Source organism: Chanos chanos, chromosome 2, assembly GCF_902362185.1.
Source record: "Chanos chanos chromosome 2, fChaCha1.1, whole genome shotgun sequence".
Taxonomy (NCBI): Eukaryota; Metazoa; Chordata; class Actinopteri; order Gonorynchiformes; family Chanidae; genus Chanos; species Chanos chanos.
In genome coordinates, this window is record NC_044496.1 from 47,192,669 (window position 1) to 47,217,413 (window position 24,745).

At 40.8% G+C, this 24,745-nt stretch overlaps 1 protein-coding gene across 1 annotated transcript in view; it reads left to right on the forward strand.

Moving 5' to 3' along the window:
• The first annotated feature begins 6,696 nt into the window (after positions 1 to 6,696).
• Positions 6,697 to 24,745, forward strand: part of diaph2 (diaphanous-related formin 2) — a 333,165-nt gene continuing 315,116 nt past the window's right edge. Inside the window, exons 1-5 of the mRNA XM_030765467.1 lie at positions 6,697 to 6,711; positions 7,188 to 7,220; positions 8,296 to 8,472; positions 14,008 to 14,112; positions 19,222 to 19,242. Of these exons, the coding sequence (XP_030621327.1) occupies positions 6,697 to 6,711; positions 7,188 to 7,220; positions 8,296 to 8,472; positions 14,008 to 14,112; positions 19,222 to 19,242 (351 nt within the window). The remainder of the gene's footprint in view (positions 6,712 to 7,187; positions 7,221 to 8,295; positions 8,473 to 14,007; positions 14,113 to 19,221; positions 19,243 to 24,745) is intronic.

Sequence of the window (24,745 nt, forward strand, 5' to 3'; positions counted from 1 at the left end):
CCTTACAAATTTGATGTGGGTTTGAATTAAGTTCATTAGATGCTTGTACTGCTGATTTACTCAGATAACTCAGATAATTGAACCAGTGTTTAAGGCAGAGCCACTTTGGATTGCTGGAAACGAAGGGTGGCTATGGCAAAGAAAGTACCCTTCCATTTGTTGTGTCACACAACAGAGGAAAAGCATGGCCGAAGAATGCAGGAAACTAGGCTGAAATCCACCAAAGCATAGTTTAGAAACAGATAGGCCTCAACAGATATGCATTAAAATGTATTTGTTAAGGAATCTGCCTTATTTAGGGTGACTTACAAAAATGCATAGAGTTTGGTAGGTAAACTAAGTTAGGTAAACAGTGGGTTCCAGTAAGCAAAAACTGTTTTGTTGTTGTTTTTTTTTTTTTACGTATTGACATTCTCTGGCTCACCAGTATGGCAGTGTGGATTATAATAAAAGGTAGCTAATGTTCACCAGCAAAAATAATAATAATAGGATTTTATCATACAAATCAAATAGGCTATGTTATTACAGATATGCAATTTACACTCTTTAACATCTTGTTTGTGAGGGTATGTTTATGTCCATTTTTGACTGCATTGCAACAAAAGGTGACCTCCTCCCCTTTAATAATTAACTGGAAAGTGCAATGAAGGGTGAAGTGGAAAAACCATTCTTCATTTAGTTCACTTTCCCCATATTTTGTTTAAGAGAGCAGTGACGTTGCACACATGACTTCTGTGGAACTTTGAGTTATTGTGATTAAACTTGATCTTGTCTGATTGAAATTCATAACTTAAATACCAGCTCGCTCACTGTCTAATGTAGTCATTAACAGTTGTACCTGACTTTTCTGGAAGAGGTTATCTAGGGATCTAAATTCAGTTTATATTTGAGTAAAGAAAACTGAATTAAGTTTGGGCTTTTCAAATGTGTTTTAGTTATCTACATCAATGTAAAAATGGCGGTTTTTGTTCTCAGTGGAAGTGTAGGTTTGTTACTGTAGGTTACCGTACTGTGAACATGGTTTGCGGCTCATGACTCGATGTACTCTCTACCTGTTGGGCTAGTTTACAATCAACGTATTTACAACTATACTTATCACAGCTTTTGTCAAGGATTCAGTTGGCTGGAATCTCCCCAGACAGGTGGAGCAGAGTGTTGAATACTTAGCCTAGACGTATATTTATGGGCGGGACTTTTTGATTGACACATTGTGCACGTGTGACATGAATTGATGACATGCATTTATGTATTTAAATATTATTTGTGAAGACAGAATCTATTACTAGATGAAATTTGAATGAAGTTAATCAATTTTATGTCATACACAAATATATTGAAGTATGAACAATACATGGATTAAATGTCTTGCCTGGTAGCCTAAGTTCACTCAGAAGCTTCAACAAAGTCCTGAAAAAAAGGTGAAAAGTGGTTCCTTGTTCTTAAGCAATCACAGTCCACATGACTGCTGCATTTTGATTGCTCAGCTTTCATAAATAAAAAATATTATTCATACAGCTATTATGAAATTCCCTGTGTATGAGGGCTTAGGGTAGTGCTGATGTGATGTTTACTGACAAACATCTAGTGTTGTTGCTGGGCTTGAAAGACAATACACAACCCTCTCTCCTCATGGTGTGTGTCCATTCTGTTTGATAAATGTCAGTGAACAGAATCTCAGTGCAAACGTTTATACACACTTCTCATTGACTCAGTATTGTTCCAGAATCTTGCCTGAGCCTCTGGATGACAGTTGTTGCTTTTGTGACATTCCCACGGCCCGGAGCATGAGTGTGTGTTTGGAGTACTGACAGAGGATGACGTTTATTGTTTTCTCTCAGAGCACTGTGACGAACAGTACACGTTAAACATGAGAAGTCTCCTCTTAAATGCATGATTATATGAAGGACATAGGATACCAGAGAAGAAATCCAAACCCCTCACCTTATTCCAATGAAACAGTTTCATATATTGATCAAGTTTTGTCATATTTTGTTGATTGTGTATGATTTGGAAGTTGTAAATTTGTTGCATTCTTATCATTTTGTAAGTTTTATATATACATATGTATATATAAATGTGATGGTTACGTATTTTCCTTGATGAATTTGGTTCTGTGTTATGTCCTCTTTGTAATAACTCAGTAACACTCTATAATTACATTACATTACGACTGACCTCCAGGATTTGCGTATCTATCAGGAATGAGTAATGCTGGTTTTCTGAATGGAGTTTAGAGTTTCACAACTATTTTTGTTCAGATCATTACCTACGTATCGTACGTTTTTGTGTCATTTTTATTCTCCTAAAAACTAGAAAGCAGAGAAAACAGAGCACGCTTTGAAGTACTGAACGTTTCTAAACTGGTAACAGAACTGAGGGAATGTTGTAGAAAATGCATAAAGAACAAAAACAAGATCAAGCAAAAACCATCTGACAGGGACGAGTCCAGGTGGCGGTTGCGTACTCATTTTTGCTGTGTGTCTGGGAGCTTAGTCCTCCGTTCGGATTCAGAGCAGATGAGTGTCTGACAGGACAGGATTGGATGGGACAGGACACTCTGATTTTACTATGCTTTCTGTCATCGCTGTATAATTGGGTCAATTTGGGATTAGGCCCCCCCCTCTCTGATTAGCTCTGTGTGTGCCTAACTGGACATAACAAGCAAGGACGAGATGGATGAAAGAGAGAGAGAGAGATAGAGGAGAAGATGCAGAAAGAGGGAGGAGAGGTAGGGTGATAGGGCGGGCTTTTAGAGAGAGACAGTGTGTGTATATGAGTGAGTGAGAGAGGCAGAGAGACAGAAACAAAGATATAGAGAGAAAGAGAAGTAGGGAGATAAAGGAGCTGATGAAGTGAGTGAGTGTGTTTTCGAGAGAGACAGAAGAGGAAGTATAAAGAGAGAGGATAGTTCTGCCAAGAAGGACAGGGAAAGGGTGAGAGAGACAGAGAGAGAGAGAGAGGGAGAGAGAAAACCTGGCATAAAAATTATTGCCGTATCCCAATGCCATAGCTCGTTATGACCTGACTAATACCCTATTTTTGACATGAGCGAATTGCCATCTAGGGAACACTATGTAGCAAATAAGTGACTAGACTGAGAACATGGCCAACTCTGTTTAGAGGAATAGCACAGCCAGCCTCAGTTTTAAGCCTCAATGCTGTCAAACAGATTTCATCCACACAGCTGGTCTTAACATGCAGATAAACTCTGGACTGAAGCATCAGTTCAGGAATCATGACCCTTTTAGCTGGATTTCCTGTTTTGACTCTCTGATATATAAATCTCCTCTGATTTCATGCTAAACCTGCAATAATAATTGACTACCAGCTACAAACCATCTCAGCTGTGATTTGAGGGATGACAGGAAGGACCAAAGTAAAACTATGTAAGCCAAGACACATTTTAAGAATTCTGGCACTCTGCCCTGTAACCTAGAGCTCCTTAGCTGATGTGTTCAAAGCACAAATCTGAGAAGACTGTATTACCTCCACCCTCTCTCCTGTGTTTATTAGATCTGATCGCCATGAATTATGCGTGTTTCCTGAAGTGAACATCTGCAACGAGAGGACTGCGTCACAGTTGTGTGGTTTTATTTTTATTTATTTATTTTTTTGGTGATGTAATAGGTTTTTTTTTATCTTTCTGTTGGATTCAGAGTACGAGTCTGTCTTGTGTTTGCTGTGGCTACAAAAACTAATTTGCCTTAAGACATTAACCACCGATGCCACAACGTAAAACTGTCATAATACCAAAGAGAGGTGCTAAAAAGTATGTTAATGTAACTGATAATACTGTCTCCAGGCCTACACAAAGAAACATATAATACAAACCCCAGGCTCACAACATACAGCACTTTACTGTGGTAGCGGAATCTGTGACACAGTGCCGTTGGTATTGTTTTTAAGGCAGAAAGCATAGAGAAAGTGGTTACAAAGGAGCTGAGGTTTAACAGTAACAATCAAAAGTAACCGTAGCTTAACCCCAGTCTTTGACCACAATGCCTGCTGCGCTAGGCACTCTCCGGTGTGTGGTTGCGTAGCTATATCCTGGCATAGTCAACCCCAGCACGTGGTGCAGTTAGCCTAGCTGTTTAGTTACAGCTGGTACAAAGTTTTTGCATCTGTCTGATGAAAACAAACAAACTAACAAACAAAACATTTGGATTTAAATTTGAATTGAATTTGAATGAATTGAATTCTTTAATTGAATTGTTATTCAACTGTAATTTATAGTTATACTTCATTTGTAATTTAAGGAGTTAAAATGAAGCCTCTGATTTGCAGATATTCTGAATCTCATATATTATGTCATTTTGGAGGTTCTGACTTGTTGGAATTTTTATATAGGTATATACATATATATATATATATATATATATATATATTTTTTTTTTTGGTGTGATAAAAAGATCCTGTTGTTTGTACAAGTGTTTCTCGGTTTCAGTCTGGACTTACTTGTCAATACATTTTTGCTCAAGCACAACGCTTCAGCTCATCTGCTCATCCCCAAGCTCTTGATTAGCTCAGTCAGACATGTTAGTACAGAGAGTTTGAGCGAAAATATGCTGACCAGTGTGTCTCCTGGGCATAGATGAAACAACACTGATTTGTACTGGATTCAGTAAAAATGAGCAGAACTGCTTGACATCTATGTGAAACTGTAGTTATTTGAAAGATGCCCCGTCTCTGGTCTTAGATCGGATTAGCGCGAGTCAAATAGGGACGAACTGTGTTTTTTTTTTTTTCCCCTGATTGAACAGTTTTTACATTTGTGAGAAACATAAACGGTGAATTGAGTGAATAGAGCAGTTGGTTGTGATGCTAGGCGCATTCAGAGTGGATTTTACGCAGACTTGCCAAAAACTGTTAGTGGCACATGTTAGCTCAGCCTGCAATGCCAATAAAGAAGGGGCTCCAAGTGATCTTTTGTTTGATGGTAATTAGAACTAATTAAAAGAAAACCTGACTTCCCTGCTAGCATCTCCTGCAGCGACACATAGAGATCCTGCCTCGGATTTTATGGCACTGTGCACTTAGCGAGCAAGAATGGCTTCAGGACCAGATGGCGCCATTTGGAAAACTGAAAGTTTCCCTCCCTCAGTTATGCAGTGGTACATCTTTGATTAGTTTATCAAGTACGAATCACACGATGGAAAATTGTCTGTTTTGTGCCACCTAGTGGCTGCAGGTAAGGTTGTGCATGTTGGTGAACTGAGAAGTTTGTTTCATTGCTGTTCCCCCCCTGTCGAGAGCTATTTCACATTAGCAATTAAATCGGTCACAGTGGGCGTCGTTAGGCCATTGTCTCAAATGACTACTGTGCACCACTGGACTTCACAGTTTGAAGTTTAAAGTTTGAAATTGCATTGGCCATGCTTGTCAATTAAATTGTGTTTATCGAGAAGCAGGGTCTAAGGGCTAGTTTAGTAATGCAATTATAGCTTTTAGTTGTTTGCGGAGAGCATTTATCATAATGTAAAAAAAAAAAAAAAGTTTATTTTAATAAAGAGTGCAATAATGCCACGGAGCCTTGAGGGCACATTTGCTTAATAATTATGCGACAAATTGCTCTGTTGCCCTGTTTGCATGATTGTAATCTAGGTGCAATACTAATTGCTCTCCCTTAAGTCTACATGCAATTGTTGAAAGTTGTTAAATTGTTGTTTTTTAATTTGATTAGATATGTTTTAATTACTCCCTCAAACACAAATCAGTGTTTTACACGGGTGTAGATTGTAAGCCAAGATCCCTTCTTAATGAGACTCTATTTTAGTTGTTTTAATCAGATCGGCGTTCATGTCTTTCTTGCTCTCGTTTGATCTCAAACACGTTTCACACTCACTCTCTTTATCGCACCTGAAGTTGTTTAGAGATAGCCCGTGCGAGACGTATTGTCTCGTTATCCTCCCAGACAATGTTATCTGCTTGCTCAGACGGTCACTTAAGCTCTCAGAGTATTTGATTTTGATTCCACGTTGTCTGATTTCCGTTGACTGTTGAACAGTTGTTGGTGATGCGGTAGGTCCTGAAAAGTTGTATCACGTAGATGAGAAGGTGCTAGTGTACTGTTTGCTGCCTGGGGCATTGCTCTAAAGACAGGAGTGGGGTCGGGTTAAGGAGGTGGAGAGAAATAGCCGTAGATTAGATGTGGAGTGAACTGGGCTGCAGGAGGCCGGTTTTATGGCAGCTCCTCTCTTCTCTGCTGCTCGTTAGCACTCCCTAGCAACCCAGCAGCATATGGTGCATCTCCTAAACCTCCTGCGTGCACCGTCTCTCAAACGACCCTCCTTAACACAGAAAGAGGCCTCTAGCACACTGGGACCATGTGTGAAAATACAGCACACATCTGGGAGGGAGTGAGGTAGAAAGAAACTGTGTGCATGTTTGTGGGAGGGGTTAAGAGAGAGAAAATAAGAAAGGGGTGTGTGTGTGTGTGTTTTCTTTTGGGTTTTTAACGTGTGTAAACAGTCTCAAATTTACGTATAGGTTCGGATTGCTCTTCAGAGATTGTCATTAGCTGCCTCAGCGCCCAGCTGCCTCCCTGCTCAGTAAAGCGGTGTGATTGATTCATATGAGAAAAGAATTATTTTTGCATGATGTTTTTGGATCCTTTGAAACGTCCTGCAGGGCTGAGCTGAAGGAAGTTTGCTCTCATCATATAAAAAAAAAAAAAAAGACAGTCTGTAGGAGGTCAACATGACTTCATATCAGGTTACATCACAGTCGCACATCAAAACATTTTACTGACAGCCAAGCATTTAATGACGCGTTTGAAGTCGTCGTCCCTGGATTGAAGTTTGTGAGCCACGTATAGGATGCCATAAAACCTCTAGAGGTGTGACATGAACATCTGCAGGTACGAAGCTGCAAAAGCAATGCTGCCTTCTTTATAAGCTGACACATGCTTGTAATGACACTTGCCAGCTAGTAGGCCATTAAAGAAAGAAGAAAGAAAAACAAAACAAATCAAAACAAGGGGGTACTGCTTGGCTATCGTAACTGACTGTGTGTATGTATTTTGGATTCATGTGGGTTTCTGTTACATCTGTTTTCTTCTGCTTCCTTTTTTTTTTTTTATCCTTTGAGTCTGTGTATGTTTCTCAGTCCCTGCTGAACACATACACACTACTGCACTGTTTTCGTTGGTTCTTATTTGTGTACTGTGTCCCTTCCATTCCTTTCAACAGAACATACACATTAAAACATTGGCAGATGATATGGTAAGGTGTCCCGTTTTTTTTTTTTTTTTTCTTTATTTGGCGTGTAATTTTCTTTTGTTTATATTTTTGTTTTTGCTTTCTTAACTTCTCATCTGTGTCATGACTGCATGAGTTAAAAAGAAATATTTGTTGGCAGACCTACAGAAAATGTGAGTGTAAATGTAGCTGTTAAACTCCACAACCAGGCAGTCCAAAGATCACTGTTATAGGTCAAACTAATGTTTTCTCAAATACAAATCAGAGAAAAATGCGGCTAATACACACACTCGCATTGTACCATTTTATCTTAATTACTTGTTTCGCTTTGGTCTCTCCACAAATATCTCTTTTCGTAGCAAACAGAGCTGGAGATATACGTACCTGCCACAGCTCTGAGAGCAGTGTGTATGCCATAATTGATTCAGTTTGTTTTGTTTCATCCACTCCATTAGCATGACTTCCAACCTCACAAACTCATATTACCAATGAAAAACTAACAGGCTGTTTGCATGGTCTACTCATCTCTCTGACCCAGTAACTCCGAGGAACACAGACAGGAATCTCTTGCGGTCCTCTCTGTCATGTTAGTTAGATAATTGACTGTGAGCTGTATGTTGCTTTTCCGCATACAGCTGACACTGCAGTGTTGTTTAGACTCTGTGATCATGGCTGCAATAATACAAAGTCAAAACCGAGTTAGTACTACATCTGTGCATTTCTTGTAAAGCATGTCAACATGGAATGCACATGTTAAAAAGGGCAATTATGGGAGTGAAGGTAAGTGAAAACATCAGGAAATTCACCCTCAACCACAGTAAGATGTTGCTGCGGGCTTTCAGTCTTTTACGCCTCTGAAAGAGGATTAATTGAAACACAGCCATCATTTTCTTTGTGTTTAATATGGTTAATCATTTCGGACTGTGTCTTATTAGAGTAACTCTAAAAGGTAGCATCACGTAGTTAATTCTGTAATAAATGCATTCCAGTCAATACGACGCTGTAAACCTATGATTTCTAAATATTAATGAGTCATTATACTGTACACCGTTCACTTATCTCCTCCACTGTTGCCTAACACTCCTTACTACTTCTATAGCGTGACAGGATCACCAGTTTCCGAAAGCAAGGGATGAAGAAGGAGAAGCCTCTTATCCAGCACCCGACCGACCCGCAGTCCACCCAGTCGGAGCTGCCCGTGCCCCAGCCTCTGTTCGACGAGCGTTCCATGAACCTCTCTGAGAAGGAGATCATTGACCTGTTTGAGAAAATGATGGTGAGTCTCACTTTCCGGCCAAGCAGAGTGTGAGGAGACTGCTGTTGTTTTTATTTAAAGTGATTTTAGCGTTCAAACCTGCGACATATGTCACAGTCTTAATGGACAGTAACAATGAAATGTAACAGGTAAGTGCATCAGAATTACAACTTAAGACAAGTTTGAATGTGATGATAATTACCAGTCTGGGAAAAGTCATGTCGCTGTAAATAATGCGCAGTGCTTCCTGGAATGTAGGTCTCTGACCTCTCTCTTTAAAAAAAAAAGCATCTTTCGAAATGCAGGCTTTAAGAATAGAGAGCGTTCCATATATAGACACACAGTTTTTTTTTCTCTCTCTGTTCATATGTGTCTTCAAAATTTTTGTTGTGTGTTCAGGACGCAAGTGTTCTCTCTCCTCATAAGCACAGGCACAGGCACACACACACACACACACACACACACACACACACACACACACACACACTCTCTCACAGTGTTCTATAATTGAAATTAATCAGTTTGTAACTTTTGTCACTTTCTGTGCTATATTTGTGATCAGATGACTTATTAGTCAACAGCGGTTGTGCAGGAGAATACTGACGACCAGCCTCAGGCTAAATCAGTTAAAAGAAGAAAAAAAAAAAAAACTCCCCTTTTATTTAGAGTTTGTAAGGACAGGCCAACTCTCCAGTACAATGGTACAGGAAACGTTGCACAAATAAACACTCCCAAACACAAACACAAAACACAGGCAGACCATGGACCCTCTTTAACTTCAACCCCTTAGGCGATAACTACAGTAAACATCAGCCGCAATTGAACCGTCCACTGTTGTGTGGAATTCTTTCATAACAAATAGCAAAATCCATCTGAAAAACAATAGGAGGGTTTATTTCCTTGTCAGCAGAAATGTTTGTTTTGTCTGACTATTTTTTGTGGGTCAAAGTTTTCTTACTTGACTCTTCTGACGTGTGAGATTTGTTTGTTTTTGCTTCCTGTGAGTTGTTTAGCTGGTCTTTCTGGGCCTGGGGTGGGTTTGTTGCCTGTGGATCAGTAAACAATACCGACATTGACAGCTTTTCTTTACACTAGCTTTGAGGTCCTCCGCTTCTCATGTCTTCCCCGGCTCTCGCTCGCTACATCCCCTGACTCCCAGAATGAACTCTTTGGGCTGCATCGCAACTCCAGGCCCACTCATTTAAGAAGACTTTGCTGAAAGTGTACTTTGACAGAGATGCCTCAAGTCGCTCAGATGTTCTACCGAAATACGACCAAAATGCAGATGGATGGCCCGACTTGTAAATGCATCCAGTTACTGGATACCATTTTAATTCTGTTGACAAGAAAAGCTGTCGACTTGCATACCGCCTGGATACGCTTAGGCAAACCACCAGGCTGAACATGTCCAACTGACAAATGTTTGAGCAAACATCAATAGAAACCAGCAAATGGTGTGCTCCAGTCCAACAATGCTGTTTTTGTTAACCGTGTGAAAAACGAAACTAAATGAATAGGCCCTACTTTGGAGTGAGCAGACAGCTAAATGAAGTCCTGATTTGACTCAGAATTGTGTGGAAGATGAAGAGGATGAACGCTAAATTCACTGACAGAAGAGGACTAGCACCCCCTTGTGACCTCAGTTTTGACCAGTCGCATTAATGGCAGTTTGAAAGAGTGTCGCATTTGAAAATACCCTTTGTTATCTGACTGTCTAAGGGGAAAGGCCAAGCTGTTGTGTGTTTGCTTGAAACTATTTTAGTTCGCAAACTGACTATCTTGAACTCTTAAGTTCAAGTTGTGTCAAAGAAAGCTTGTTTTTTAATTCCTGACAAACCCCCAACCCCCCCCCCCCCCCCTTTTTTTTTTTTTTTCACTGACAGCATAGACTATTATTAGTTTCTGGCTTTTTCGCGCTTGCCTGCAAAACTCAGATCCCTGACTTTCCATGTTTTTTTTTTTTTTCTTTGTGTTAGTCTCTAGCTGTCACTCACCTCTTCTCACAGTCTCGATGTTTGTGCTCAAAACAGCGTGACATTAAACCTGCGCCTCAATTTGCTGCTCCGACAGACGAGGAGAGGGAAGCAGATTCCCAGGCTCGCTGTGTGCCATGCGTAAATGGCTTTTTATTGAAAGCGTAATAACAGTGATGAAATAAGGAAAGCTGAAGAGCCAACACTCTCCAGTGTTGTCAGTATGAGTGAGATTACAAGAGCTCCCCTCTGCTTTGTGTTTCTTTATATGTACAGAGCTAATTAGACTACTGAACGAATTGTTTGAGCAGTCTGTGTCTCCTTGCATAAGGAGCTGTAGTATGCTTGCCTGTAAAACTAACATATCATTTGTTTCTCTGTTCAGCTGCATACATGTATTGATTGTTGACCATGGTATGAAGAACATCTCTGAAGTCTCTGACCATGAGTTTTGAAGTATATGAAAAATCTGTGTTTTAGAGCACTCCTGCTGTGCTCTGAGGAGGGAAGGGAAAATAACGCCGTACTCTTAATTCTGAAAAAAAAAAAAAAAAACGACAAAAAAACCCCCATGTCAAATCAGTTGCATTCACGTTTGAGGGACGGGGTATATGTGCATAGACACACAGACTTGTATGTACATACACACATACTTTCATCCTGCCAAGGAAAGTCTCTTTATCGGCTGTGTGTGTGTGTGTATGTGTGTGTGAGGGCGCGCGTGTGTATGTGTGAGCGCACGTGCGCGTGTGAGCGAGCGTGTTTGTGTTTGTGCAAGCGCGCCTGCGTCTGCATTGCAGCGTCTTGGTGCTAATGGAGTGCATTTATGACTTTGTAGTGGTTAGAAGAGTGTTTCTTATGGTGTCCCTGGTGATCGGTGCATGTGTGTGCGCAGCTGGCTTCAGCTTTGATGAACATGCCCCGCTGTAATCCCCCAATGACACCAAAAGAAAGCAGTATGGTCCTCATGTTCGCAATGCCAGACGTTCGGAGCCACGGATACCCCGAGCAGATTCTTAATGCGAGGATCACGCTGAGAGAGTAAGATGCAGGATATGACACGCTAACTCCTGGAAATTACATCAGCACTCAGATTATGGACAGATACTAACCATTCAGCGTAGATCCAGTCTGTGTGTTAGAGTGCGGGAAGCGTAAGATTAGCAGGGTGGAGACTGCTCGCTTCCACTTTCTATTAAAAATGTATGTTATTTTTAATGATTTTATGTACATAGTAGAAACGTATGCAATCAGGGTGTATTTTCTACAAAGCTGAATGCTGTTGCACTCTTATCCCAGAGGATGCACTCAAATGAATTAGTAATTTCGTATTTCAAAAATACATCAATGCAATAGGCTACAAAAATGAATCATATTCCCAAGAAGTGTTGGGACTTCTCAGACACAACTGAATATACAACTGCTAAGAATTTCAAGACATCTAAGAAGAAAGAGGGACCAGACACTCTCCTCCTCTTTCTCACCCACATACAAATCTGGACATCTCACCTTTTCTTTTCTCAGCATGTAAAATGCGTGGTGGCTGTTAATCTGGCCCCAGGTGCACTCCATGTGTGTGTTTGTGTGTGTGTGTGTGTGTGTGTGTGTGTGTCTGTGTTTGTGTTTTTGTGTGTCTGTGTGTGTATGTGTAATCAGTTACGGGACATTTCTTTCTGGCTAATACATTTTCTAATGAGCTCGAAAACAACGTAAACCAATAAGGAGAACAGCAGGGAGATACAAGCCGTAACTGTGATGTGTTCTTTTTTGGGATGGCCAAGAAAATATCCACTTCTTTAGGGGTTTTTTTGTATCACTGACTGCTATTTCATATGCATAATCCTCATGTCTGTGCGCTACTCTCGTAGTGACACACGTTCTCAGGGTGAGGTGCAGTCAGGAGGCGGAGAAACGTCAGATAGTGGTGATTATGATTCAGTCTCACAGAAATGAGACTCAGTGAGATGAACAAAATAACCCAAACGACACCAATCCAACAGCCACATACACCTCTCTCCAGCCCTTCTTTTTTTACAGCCAAACAGAAAGAGAGAGAGAGAGAGAGAGAGAGAGAGAGAGAGAGAGAGAGAGAGAGAGAGAGAAAATCATATGCCCTGATGCAATGAGGCACAATTTAAAATTCACTATGATATCCACCACCTCATTTCAAATGTTCATGAAGACATCATTACAAAAAAAACTTGTAAATGATGGTAGAGTGAACATGAAGAGCTTTCCCCCCTCGAGTTAGCCTGGATGACTTGCCTGAAAGCCCTGCTGCCTTGGCTGGTATCTGACAATGCCCCTTTAACTCATGCTGTCTGGTTTCTGCACATTTATTGAACCCCAATTAAAGAAGCAAATTAGCAGAGTTCAGAGATTAATTAAAAAGTCATTTGGTCTGTTTGGAAACAAAGAGTGGATGGGTGAGAGAGAGAGAGAGAGAGAGAGAGAGAGAGAGAGAGAGAGAGAGAGAGAGAGAGAGAAAGAGATGAGGGGGGGGGAAGAGCGCTCAGTTGAAAAGTTTTGGAAGTAGGCTATTTGTTACAATGTGAAACTCAGACTGTTTTTGTCCTTCAGTTTAACATTTCTTAGTGCATACAGCTTCTCCACGATTCTCTCAATGAAGCTTTGCAGTGTCATTCAATGTGGACCAGGTAAATAATATAAATAATAGAAAATGAGATGAATGGCCTATGACTCAACAACATCTCACTTGGTGCAACACATTATCAGTCTCCTTGTCTGAAGAATCCAGGTGAAATTTATTATAAATTGATGCACCCTGAGCAGTTCACCAGTCAATGAACATTGTAAGTATTACTTAGGCAGAGCTGTGTTACGTTCTTCTCTTTTTCACTAGAGGGCAGCAGGACTCCACAACAGGAGTCCTGAAACCAAAGCCTGAGGAGTTCTTTGTTGAATTCGGAAGAGTCGTTTTTCTCTCTGTGTGTCACTGATAAACATACACCTCAAGTCTTCATCATCATGTCAGTTCATGGCCTATAGAGTTCTGTCTGTCTCAGTACAGGCCCTCAGGCATTGGATATTAGTTATGAAAGGCCATCTTGTCAGCCTGAATAAAATGTACAGACATTATGGTAGAATAGGACAGAAACATTGTTTGTGTGTACGAGTGTGTGTGTGTGTGTGTGTGTGTGTGTGTGTGTGTGTGTGTGTGTGTGTGTGTGCGCGCGTGCGTGAGTGTGTGCGCGTGTGTGTGTGTGTGTGTGTGTGTGTGTGTGTGTCTCTGTGTTGTTGATGAGACTGTCACGTAACGGTCTGTTCTGTGTTGATATGCCTCCTGCTGTAGTGCAGTGTGTAAATATCATGCTCCTCACATTTTCAATGGCTTTTGTCTCCTTTGATGGTTATTAGTATCATTTCCTTTCACTCTCTGTTCTTGTGTTATTGCCTATGCTTTACCCATTACATGAAAGCCCTACTCACTCACTCTGTCTCTGTTTTTCCCTGTGTGTGCTCTTGTGTGTGTGTGTGTGTGTGTGTGTTTGTGTGTGTGTGTGTGTGCGTGTGCGTGCGTACGTATGTGTGTGTGTGTCTTTCTTTCTGTTTGTGTCCACAGGAAGATATGAATCTGAACGAGGAGAAGAAGGCCCCTCTGCGTGGGAAGGACTTGAGCACCAAACGGGAAATGGTGGTCCAGTACATCTCAGCTACAGCCAAATCAGTGAGTGTCCTCCGTCTGTAGGGTTAGTCTCAGAAAACGAGAGTGGAGAGAGGAAGAAGGGGTCGAAAAGACACACACACACACACACACACACACACACACACACTGTTTCTACAACACACCTCTGAATAATAAGCTTACCCTGATCTGCTTCCTGCCTCTCACACTAAAGCCCCCACATCTTTGATTGCTGCCTTCTTCATCTCTTATTTTGATTTATTTATTTATTTGTTTGTTTATTTATTTTATTATGATTTCCTCACCTTTTTTTCTCTCTCTCGGGTGCTTATCCATCTGCTTTTGTTGTATTGCACTCTCTCAAAAACAGCTCTCTACTGCCGGGGATCAAGTTTTCATTAGTATTTGGTGTGCATCACCATTGCATGCACGGTAATCTGAAACATGGCACTTTCATCACCATAAACCAATAAAAGCTTGAGATCCAGTGCCTCAGAAGGGTAAATCCGTGGTTTTAGGGCCAAGTCTTTCTGCTCCCCCTCCTTATGAAGTAGGTCCCTGTGAGGTTAGAGTCACGTAATCACAACACAAAGAAGAGACTCGTTCGTCTCTCTCTTTCTCTCCCTCCGCAAATCTCTACTGCCGCTCCTGCCGAATCTGCCATCTTCTGAGCTGCCCTTTAGCGTTGTCATTTATTACCTTTCTCATTGTTATGATAATTAACCGACATTATTAATAATGATGATAATCAGAGATGATTGAATTCTTCACCAGGCTCCATTATACTCTCAGAGCGACTGGCTAGCATTGTGAGACATTATTCAAATGAACAGCGTGATCTGTCTTGGAGGTGGGGAGAGGGAATGGGGTGTTCTAAGCGTATGTGTATCTCTCCGAGTAACCCAGTCCCCCCCCCCCCCCCCCAGCAGCACCAGTAGCTGCTATCAGTAGTATGGGAGTGTGAAGGTGGAACTCCTACATTACATTGACAGAGAAGTGCTTGGGTCACAGCTAAGCCTACCGTGTATTCTGTGTTCCTACAGACACAGGCGTGTTTTTAGGTGATAAGTGATGTTTACCACTTTCCTGTTAAACAGTGGACATGTGTGTAATCCTTGCTTGCACTTAAAAAAAACCCAAAAAAACCCCAAAATAAAAAAAAAACAATTCATGTAACCTCCTGCCAAAATGAATTCATCTTATTTAAGTGTATTTCAAATTCAGAGAATTAATAGAATGTCTTTCGATTATGTAGCGTGAGCCTTGTACTAGAAGTATGAATATGGTTTCTTCATTGGAAGATTCCAATGAAACTAGACTCTATTTGCGGTCCTAAAAACAACTAGGGCTTAATATTTATTACATCTTTACATCTTGTCAAATTTCAGACGTCGGGGCTAACGTTAAATTGTCGAATATTTTTGCCAGTTTTGATTGGTTTATTTTTTCATGAATGTGGTGAATATAACCCTGGATGGTGTGACCAAAAATACTGATTGCATTCTGAAATCATGTGTTGGTGCTTGGTTCTTATGCATGTGGATCGGGTGTCCTAGAGATCAGGTATCCTAAGGAGCTAACCTACAGCTAAATCCTGAAGCTCTCTTCTCCTTCCGAAAATCTTTTTTCTCTATGTTTTCCTTTGTATGCTTCAGCGGCTACAAAGGTTGTTTTCCATTGCAGGAAAATGGACTGGTGTGCTCTCACTCTTTTTCCCTCATGCAAAAACACTCACTCACTCACACACACGCACACACATAGTCACCTCTTTTTTTAATCCATCTCTTCCTCGACTGAATCGGTATTGTACCCAAAAGAAAGAAGAAGCAGAGACGTGTAGTTTTTTAGAGATAGAGGGCTACTAAAAAAAAATCCCCAGAAAAAAACATGACAACAGAAAGCTGCACTGGCCCCTACACTTCCCTATGTTAATACGCCAAATCTGTTTAAATGCATCAGGGAGCAGAGTCCAGACATCTCTCTTAATCTGCAGCCAAAAACCCAGTGTGGGATGTACTTACAGTGGACCGGGCTTAGCCAGACAGCTTTACCCTGCAAATAGTAGAGTGACAACAAACTCTGCCAATTTGACAGCCTCTTCTGCTAGCTGGTCTGACTGCGGCAGACCAAGAGTTTTCTCTTTCTGTGTGAAAGTCCTAAAGGTAAATAAAGGAGGACTGGACAGGACATAAAGAAAGCACAGTTGAGCGGCTTTACCGTACGGTTACACGTCCTGCACAATACTTTGTACAAATGAGGGTGACGTGTCCAATCTTTAGCCTGTCCTGTAATTGTTTAAAATCCACACCCTCCCACTAACACCATTTTTCAGATTTATATTCATTTTTGGCACCATTATGCCATCAGTATATGTTAGTGGTTTTTTTTTTTCTGTATCACAGCAATTTTCCAGAGGCAACTAATAGGGTAGCAAGCTGATTATTATAAATTCGTTTCTTTTTCTACGCATGATTTCTCTGGAGATGTCTCTTCCCCACCCAACCCTTTTCCCTTGGAGTCAGCCTCTTGAGTTTATCGTCAAACAAGATTAAGAACTCTCACTGCAGGAGTCGTTACACCCCCAACCCCCCCCCCCCTCCCCCCGCCCCTTCCCCAAACACCACTACCAAACACAAACTGTAATGTCTTTTCAAGAGAAGAATGTTTAAGTATTGACCCTTCATATTCATTTGAATAAATGCTGTTCACACTGTCGATTGGTGGGGACAGAAATGTCCTCGACCATTAACTAAGAAACTCTCCTTCTATCTCTCTCTACCTCTCCTTCTCTTTCTTTCTTATGAATGTATTTGAGTGTCATTAAATGTACCAGAGTCATGCTCCTCATGCTAATGCAATCACTTCTCCACCTCTCAGCATGGAGACATTCATTTTCTAACTTTACCGTCACTGATTGTTTCCCTGCAAAATTCAAATGGTCATTGTTTCATGGGACAGGAGAGAAAATGTCAAGGAAGGTCCTTGAGGGGAACAGAACAAAGGTCTTCATCGCTCAGCTCACAGTTTGATAGAGTAGTCAAGACTGGAGCCTAACAGGAAAGTCTTAGCGTAATTATCACACCTGTACTTATGATCATGATTGACAGAACCTGGAGGAAACATGAGACGCTCCTGTCGAAATTAAACAGATTATTAAATAAATAAGCGAACTGCGTTATAATGTGATGGATGTAATGGTCAGGGTGAAAGCAATACTTGAAGATATAAATACTCAGAGTGAAATGAGATGTCTTCTGAAGTTTGTTTACTGCTGTTTCCTTTGAACAGATCTTTTTTTTTTTTTTTTCCAGAGACTCCTATCATACAACTGAATATTTTTTTTCATCAGAGCAATTATTTATTTTTTTTTTCTTTTCCTAGAATTGATAGAATACGTGCCACTCTATAGTGTGAAGGAAGTGTTACTTATCTGCGCTATCTGTGTAAATTGATGCAAGCAACAGTGATTTCCCCTCAGGAATCTGCCTGACAGCTCCACGCTGCTTTTCTAGACAATGTCTGTTCTTTTGATCACGCTGCAGCAGCACCAGACTAACTGCATTCAGACACGCACACAGTGTGTAAACATTAACAAGAGATATTCTAGAAAATAACATGTCTGATGATAAATGTCTGATAGCTATACATCTCATAGTCTTGCGCAGAAACACAAAAAAAAAAACAAAAAACTGGAAAGGAATCTTTAATGTGCGACTTTCAGTATTTTTCAGGCACGTGGAAAGTCAGATCTATGTTTGGGAGCACTTTACAAGTCGCAGCACATGAAAATGTGACTTTGTAAGAGCCGTAAAACCCGGCTGAAGTGAGAAACAGTCTGTGTTCTTAATAAATGCATCTACGTAAAAATATCGAAGTTCGGAAACTGCTTTTCTGCTCTAGGAGAATGGGATGAAGCTGGGGACTGTTATGTCATTCTGAAGATTATGGAATCTTACATGAGAGCCAACAGAATGTGCAGCTTCATTGGAATCAATGGAAGCTTCAGTGCTGAGTGGCATGGCTACTATGTGGTCACTTGTTTTGCAATATTTAAAAAGTCTTCCCCTTCAGCTGATATCCTCCTAGGTTTTACTAAGGAATTGTAATGCCAGTCTTAGAATTCATTCTCAGTTAACCACACAACTGCCTCTGTCTCTGCGTAGCAGCCTGCTCAGAGTCAACTACAATTTACTCTGTTACCATGTTGAAAAAGAGGAACAAAATCATGCTCTTAGATTCAAACAGACTCTTGTAATATTGACAGAAAACAAGGTTAAAATACAAAAACCACGATGGCTGTGTGGACCCTAGGGTTCCAGAGTGCAAATCTGACACTTGAAAGAAACTTCCTGTGACAGGTGATTGATTTTTAGCCTTTTAGAGCTTTTTTCTGGCTGTTGCTCAGCCATTGGAAAAAAAAAAAATGTTTCTCCAGGGTTAATCCTGTAGAAATCTATCCAATCCAAACACGACTGGATCAAGTAAAGAATGACATGATTTTAAAGAATCTTCACAGACTTGATTTTATGAAATACATAGATGGAGTACCACTTTAATTATTAACAGACCAACATTTTTTCTTTATCCATTGATGAAAGAATAAAAAAAAATGATGATAGTTAATTAAATACTTTGTTTTCCATTAAAACACCATCATAAACTTGTAATTTGTGACATTTGTCTAAAATCTAAAATTAGACTATTTTCTCATTAGTGTCATTTTGTAAAATTTCTGGAAACAGCCTGCCATACACAGATGTGAGCTGTGTACAGCTGCAGTCAGAGGTTTGATAAGAATTTGAATCACACTAAAGGTCAGACAAAAAGATCAATTTGGTCTCATCACAAGGTGCAAAGCAGCCGTCAACACAGCAGACATTGTCTGTTTTTTTTTTTTTTTTTTTTTTCTTTTCTTTTCTTTTTTTTTTTATTTTCCATTCTGTGTTTCCTCTCTCCACCCTATTAAGATGTGTGTAATTGTCAGTTAAGTAGACTGTAGTGCAGAAGATCGTTGTGTAAGTGATGAAGTATGATACGCTAATGCTGATACCCCCAACAGGGAGGTAAAGGAAATACTCTGGCCCAACTAATGATTGTGCTGTTTGTGTCTTTTTCGCTCATTAACTCCTCCACGCTGACCGCTGCATGCAGATAACTGGGAGCAAAGTTGCGGTAAGTAGCAAAAATTATTATCCGTTTTTTTTTTTCCCCCCAATTTGCCCTTTATCTCTTTACCATGTATCTGTCCTCTGCCTTTCCTCAACTGCATCAGTGAGGTCATTTTTATGGGTTGGAATTTTATTTTCTGCATCAATATAGCTAATAGGGTGTAATTTGGATAGGCTATAAATTCTCTTCACGATTCCTCTATGTAAATCGGCTACGCTTTCGAGTGAGGGATTTGTAAATTATACAGCCTGAGAATAACTGGAACCTCTTTTGTTCCTTTAAGCAGTTTTTTTTCCTTTGGAAATGGATCACAGACTAACACATATTAGCATTTAAATATTGTAACACAGAAGATGAGCCATAGTTTTAGGCAAATAATCATAATCTGTGATCTAATCTGTTTATTCTCACATTCTGTTCCTTAAATGGCTTTTTTTCCTGTTCATTCTTTCTGTAAGACAGCATATCACTTAATTAGATTTCCCACAAAACCTTCTTGCTCTGATTGAACAGGCAAAAAAAGATATTGAGTATATTTTCCTCCTGCCTCCTATACCCCCCACCCCCACAAGTACTATAAATACAAAGCCAGTTTCATTTTTGTAATGGGACATTTTGAAAAACACATTTGAAAAGCCATGTCCTTGTCCCAGCCCATTAGGGCTTGTCACTTCTGTTCTTCAAATGTTCATCGTTTCTTATATTATTATTGTCACTCACCCCTCGCCACCCTACCACCCCCCCTCCCTCTCCTCCACCCCCCCCCCTTCTCTCTCTCTCTCTCTCTTTTTCTTTCTCTCCACTTGCACACAAATGATTGTAATAATCTTTATAAATATATACTGTCTGAGAGATGGCAATGTTTCCTCGTATCACAGCTCTGTAATGTGGTAATTGCAGATTTGCTTCCACAATTTCTCACCCAGCGGAGGCCCCGTAGCTCTTATGAGACTGCTTGTTACTTGTTTTATTTTTATTTATGTGGAGAGGCCATGTTATTGCTTCTGCAAGTGTGGCTTGCCATTTTAAATGGTATTTTATTGCACGGGGAAGGCTATGTGAGCTAGAGTGGAAAGGGGTCAGATGTACAGGTAAATGTGTTATTTGCCATACAAAAGCAAAAACTATACTGCCAGACTCACTCATACTCCAAAAGGCCCATAAGCTGATGCTTGTCGATTATTTCCTGCTGGTTTTTTTGTTGTGAAACAGTCTTGGAAAAAAAAACAACAACAAAAAGTACAGCTACAATAGAAGCAAGTCAAGAGACATGTAGTTGGATGTGAATTAATAAAATGATTTATGACAAAGAGGGAAAGAGAGCGTAAGAGAAAAAGAAAGAAAAAGAAAGTCTTACATTTGAAATCATTTCTGTCAAAGAGTTGTTTCACCAACAATGCTGCTCAAACAACTCTACTCATTGCAAAGTTTGTTCAAAGTGCAGAGCTTACTCTGACTTCTACCCTTTTGCTTGGCCTGGCTGTGCATTGCCTGTGGTTTGGTATCAGAGACTTGTGGTGGGGCTTCAGGGTAGAGAGGGTATAGTTAAGACCTGTCAGTTTGACTGCCCTGCCTCTCCTCCCTAAATGAGGAGAATGAGTCTTTAGTGTAGTTAGATGGCTGGTTAAGACAGGGGCCTGCTGGCAGGGAAGATTGCCATTTTCACGCTGTCAGCATGTTCCAGAAGGAATGTCTACCGTAGAGGAGGGTGCACCAAGGTGGCAAGGTGAGAAAGTTTGTGGAGGGGGTGGGAGGGGAGGGTTAGGGTTGGAGAATTGGTCTGCACTAACCTCTGCATCTGAGGCATGAAATCTTTCTGGCAGTTTCCCTCAGGTTGCACTCTGTCCTAGGTAAAGTCAGGGAGAATTGGCTTTAAATCAGACTGGCCAGCGTGTCTTGATATTGCTGAATCTCATCTGTGTGTGAATTTTTAACGGCAGAGCTGGGCTCTCATGATGATTATGATGATGGCGACGGTGATGAAGGTGTTGACCTGAGAAATACCAAGCCAGGCAGAGAAATACCCTCTGGCTAGCCGGCCACTATATAGCGGCAGAACTGATCGATGCACCTCATGGGTTGTTTCAGCGGGAAGGTAACAATGATGGATGCTAAGTTGTGAAGTCCATGTTTGTAGAGACCTTGTATTGATGAGACCTACTGAGAGTCTGTGGCAGGCAGTGTGTCCATGCACTTAAATAAACCGGGAATGGTATACTATGCCCAGTTGGCATTCAACCCTTAAGACCTGGACCAGACGTACCTGAGGGGGCTATAGCGCCTGACCTCAGAGAAGCCTCTGGAGCAGGAGGAGGGGGGGCGGGGGGGGGGGGGGGGGGGGGGGCAGATCGATAACGTTGGCCCAACCTCTTGGAGACTGCCTGTTTCCGTGGAAACATGCCGGCAAGTTCCGATTTGTTGGCAGGGTGAAGGAGAAACACCTCAGACCTGTGGGACTGGAATCGGCTGGGTTTGTGATAGCACACATACATTTTGCAGAGAATCTGCGCAATCGTCTGAGAAAATAATGGACAAAGCTTGTATTTTTTTTTTTTTTTAAGGAGTTAGCTCCTTTTTTATCCAGGGACAAAGACTTGACCTTTTCACTTGAAAAATGGCAGGGATAGGTTTTTAAAGATGACCTCTCTCTGTTGTGCTAAAGTGTGCGCTGTTTAAAGACTGATGGTTCATCCCTGTGGATCTAAAGGCCTTGAAAAGCATTTGTGAAAGAGAACAGAGTTGTTGAAAGAGATGGAACTGTGCAGAGAAAGATGTTTTTTTTTTTTTCCTGTCAGGAATATGTATTTTCATGTGTCTGGATTTGATAACATTGAGAGGGCCCAGAAACTGTTTTCATGTCGCTGCATGTCGTCATAAACAGGCTATATGGGTCTCTCCAGTATAGTTTTGTCATAAAATGGAGTCATCATTTTTTGTGTTTGAGTTTTCTAGTATTTGAACGTAAATTCATTTGTGACGATCATTTTGGGAAGTATAATGACTGCCGGGAACACTTTGTTACCTTGCGTCATTTTAAAAAAATCGAAACTTTTCTCTTTCTTTTTGTTGTTCTGAAGCATGCAGCCCTCCAATTATTCTTCTGTTGGAGCTTCTGTCAGTTAGTCAGTCCATTGCCATGCAGTAGGAAGCATTGAACACAGGATAATGTGAAGCATTTTATCCAGGCTCACTGAAGCTTTTTTTGAGATTTTTTTAAAAAGCAGAACTTGGAAGAGCTTTCATTTAGACTGAGATGGATTTTCTTTCTTTCTCTCTTCTTCTACTTCTCTCTCTCTCTCTCTCTCTCTCTCTCTCTTCTGTTTCAGTCCCTGCTCCCTTTTTCTCTTCTTTGTTTCTGCGTATTTTGCGGAAGCTGTATTCTCAGGCAAATGAATAACCTTGGTGTGTGTGTGTGTGTGTGTGTGTGTATGCGTGTGTGTATGCGTGTGTGAGTGTGTGTGTGTGCGTGTGAGTGCGCGTGCAGTGCATGTTTCAGTCGTTGACTTTGTACCCAGCACACTTGCACCCCAAGGCTTCTCGCCACTCCATCCCCTCAGACTCATTGTGAGAGCCTGTTTAAAGGAGCCTGGAGGCAGTGCAAAGAATCGTGGATGTGCTGTCTCTCTCTCTCTCTCTCTCTCTCTCTCTCTCTCCCCTTCTCTCTTCACTCAGTCCTCGCTGCCTCTGTACAGGGTCTATGACAGTGGAGGGTCCTTTTAAACATGGTAAATCTCAGTAAAATCAAGGCCACCCTGCCTACTAAGCCTTTACATCTGAAAAGGACTCTTTTGTTTCAGACAGGCCATTAAAAAAGGCAGCATGCGGAAGGGAGAGGACAGCTGATACGGCACGTGTCCTTGGTACTTTGAAAAGACTGGCAGTGAAAAATGAATTAAGTCTTTCTCACCCCTCTCCACTGTGCTGTATTGGTTCTGGTTTTAATTAGGATCAAGGAGACACACAGAAAAGACTTTTTTTTTTTTTTTTAAAGTCAGGTCCTTGCAAAAAAAAAAAAAAAAAAAGCCATCCATAGATTTTTGTGCTGTTGCAGACCTGAAATCTGTTTTTTAATGTTTGCTTTTTAAAACCTGAATGTGCAAAGTTCCAGAGCAAACCAGTTTAAACCTGAGACATGGATGTTAGACAGTGGTGGCAGTCAAATCAAATCACTTTTTTGCCAAATACTGACTTGATCTCTCATTCACACGGTTTATGTCCTCTTATCGAAAATTCTTTTGCTGTGTCTCCCTTTCTGCATTATTTGTGGTTCGGATGCTTTTTGGAGTGGAGCTGTTATGAATAAGTATAAGTGAAACTGATGAGGACACGAGAGATAATGAAAACTGAACGTAGGAAACAATTATTCAGTACTGTTGTGGTTTGTCTTGTCTTGTATTTTTAAGACATTCCAAATATATGTAGATAAATTACGATGTGTAACAGTGCCTGTTGTAAGAGATGTGACCAAAAAAAAAATCAACAGGATTTTTCTTCTTTGAGTATTTTTAATGTTCTTCATCAGGGAAGAACATGTCTGCCTGAGACTCTAAGGCTCTGTGTTTGCATTGGCAGATCAGTTGTACGTAAATTGCTTTGGGTTGGATGTGGATTGATGGTTGAACAATGTTCATTTTGATATTGTGTCCTTGTGTCTGTAAGCTGTATTATTGCCTCTGTGGTCACAAGGTGCTCAGACATGTCTTTGCATACAATTTTAATACAATTCAGTCAAGTACAAATTCAGAAATGTCAAGTGAATGTGATTGATTTACTCATAATTCAATTGAGAGACCTTTACTGAAACATTCTGTATATTGCCATGCTTCTGTCTGAGTTAGTGGTTGGGGGAGAGTGAGAGAGGACGGATAGGATGTAAACATGATGCCGTGTTTCTGAATTAAATGGGATTTTAGATGAGTTTTTTCTCTTTTCTCAATAGCCTATTTGGTTAGCTTTCATTATTATTTGTTTTTACTCCGGCTGTACAACTTAATTTCCTTGAGTGAGCTTTGATGTGACATGATGTAAACACGCACACACACACACACACACACACACACACACACACACACACACACACACACACACATACACACACAAACAAAACACAGACGCACAGATGTATGCACATACACACACACCTCACATACTCACAGAAATACACACATGCAATCTTTTTCTGTGCTTCTCTGTCTCTTAGATACACATGCACACACACGCACACACACACACACACACACACACACACACACACACACACACACACACACGCAGAGACACACTCCATTATGTTCTGCACAATACGTATGGTCACGGACTGCACAAAACTCCGGACATATGTGTTATTTTGCATGATCCCCAAGATTTGTGTGAAGTTGGGAGTGGGTAGACTGGTAGTGTGTCAACAGAGACTCTCAGCTCAGGTCTGTGTAGTCCCTGAGTGACTGCTGCATTATGCTACATTGTCTTCCTTTCAAAATGAAACAAGCAATCAGCCAGCCTGCCA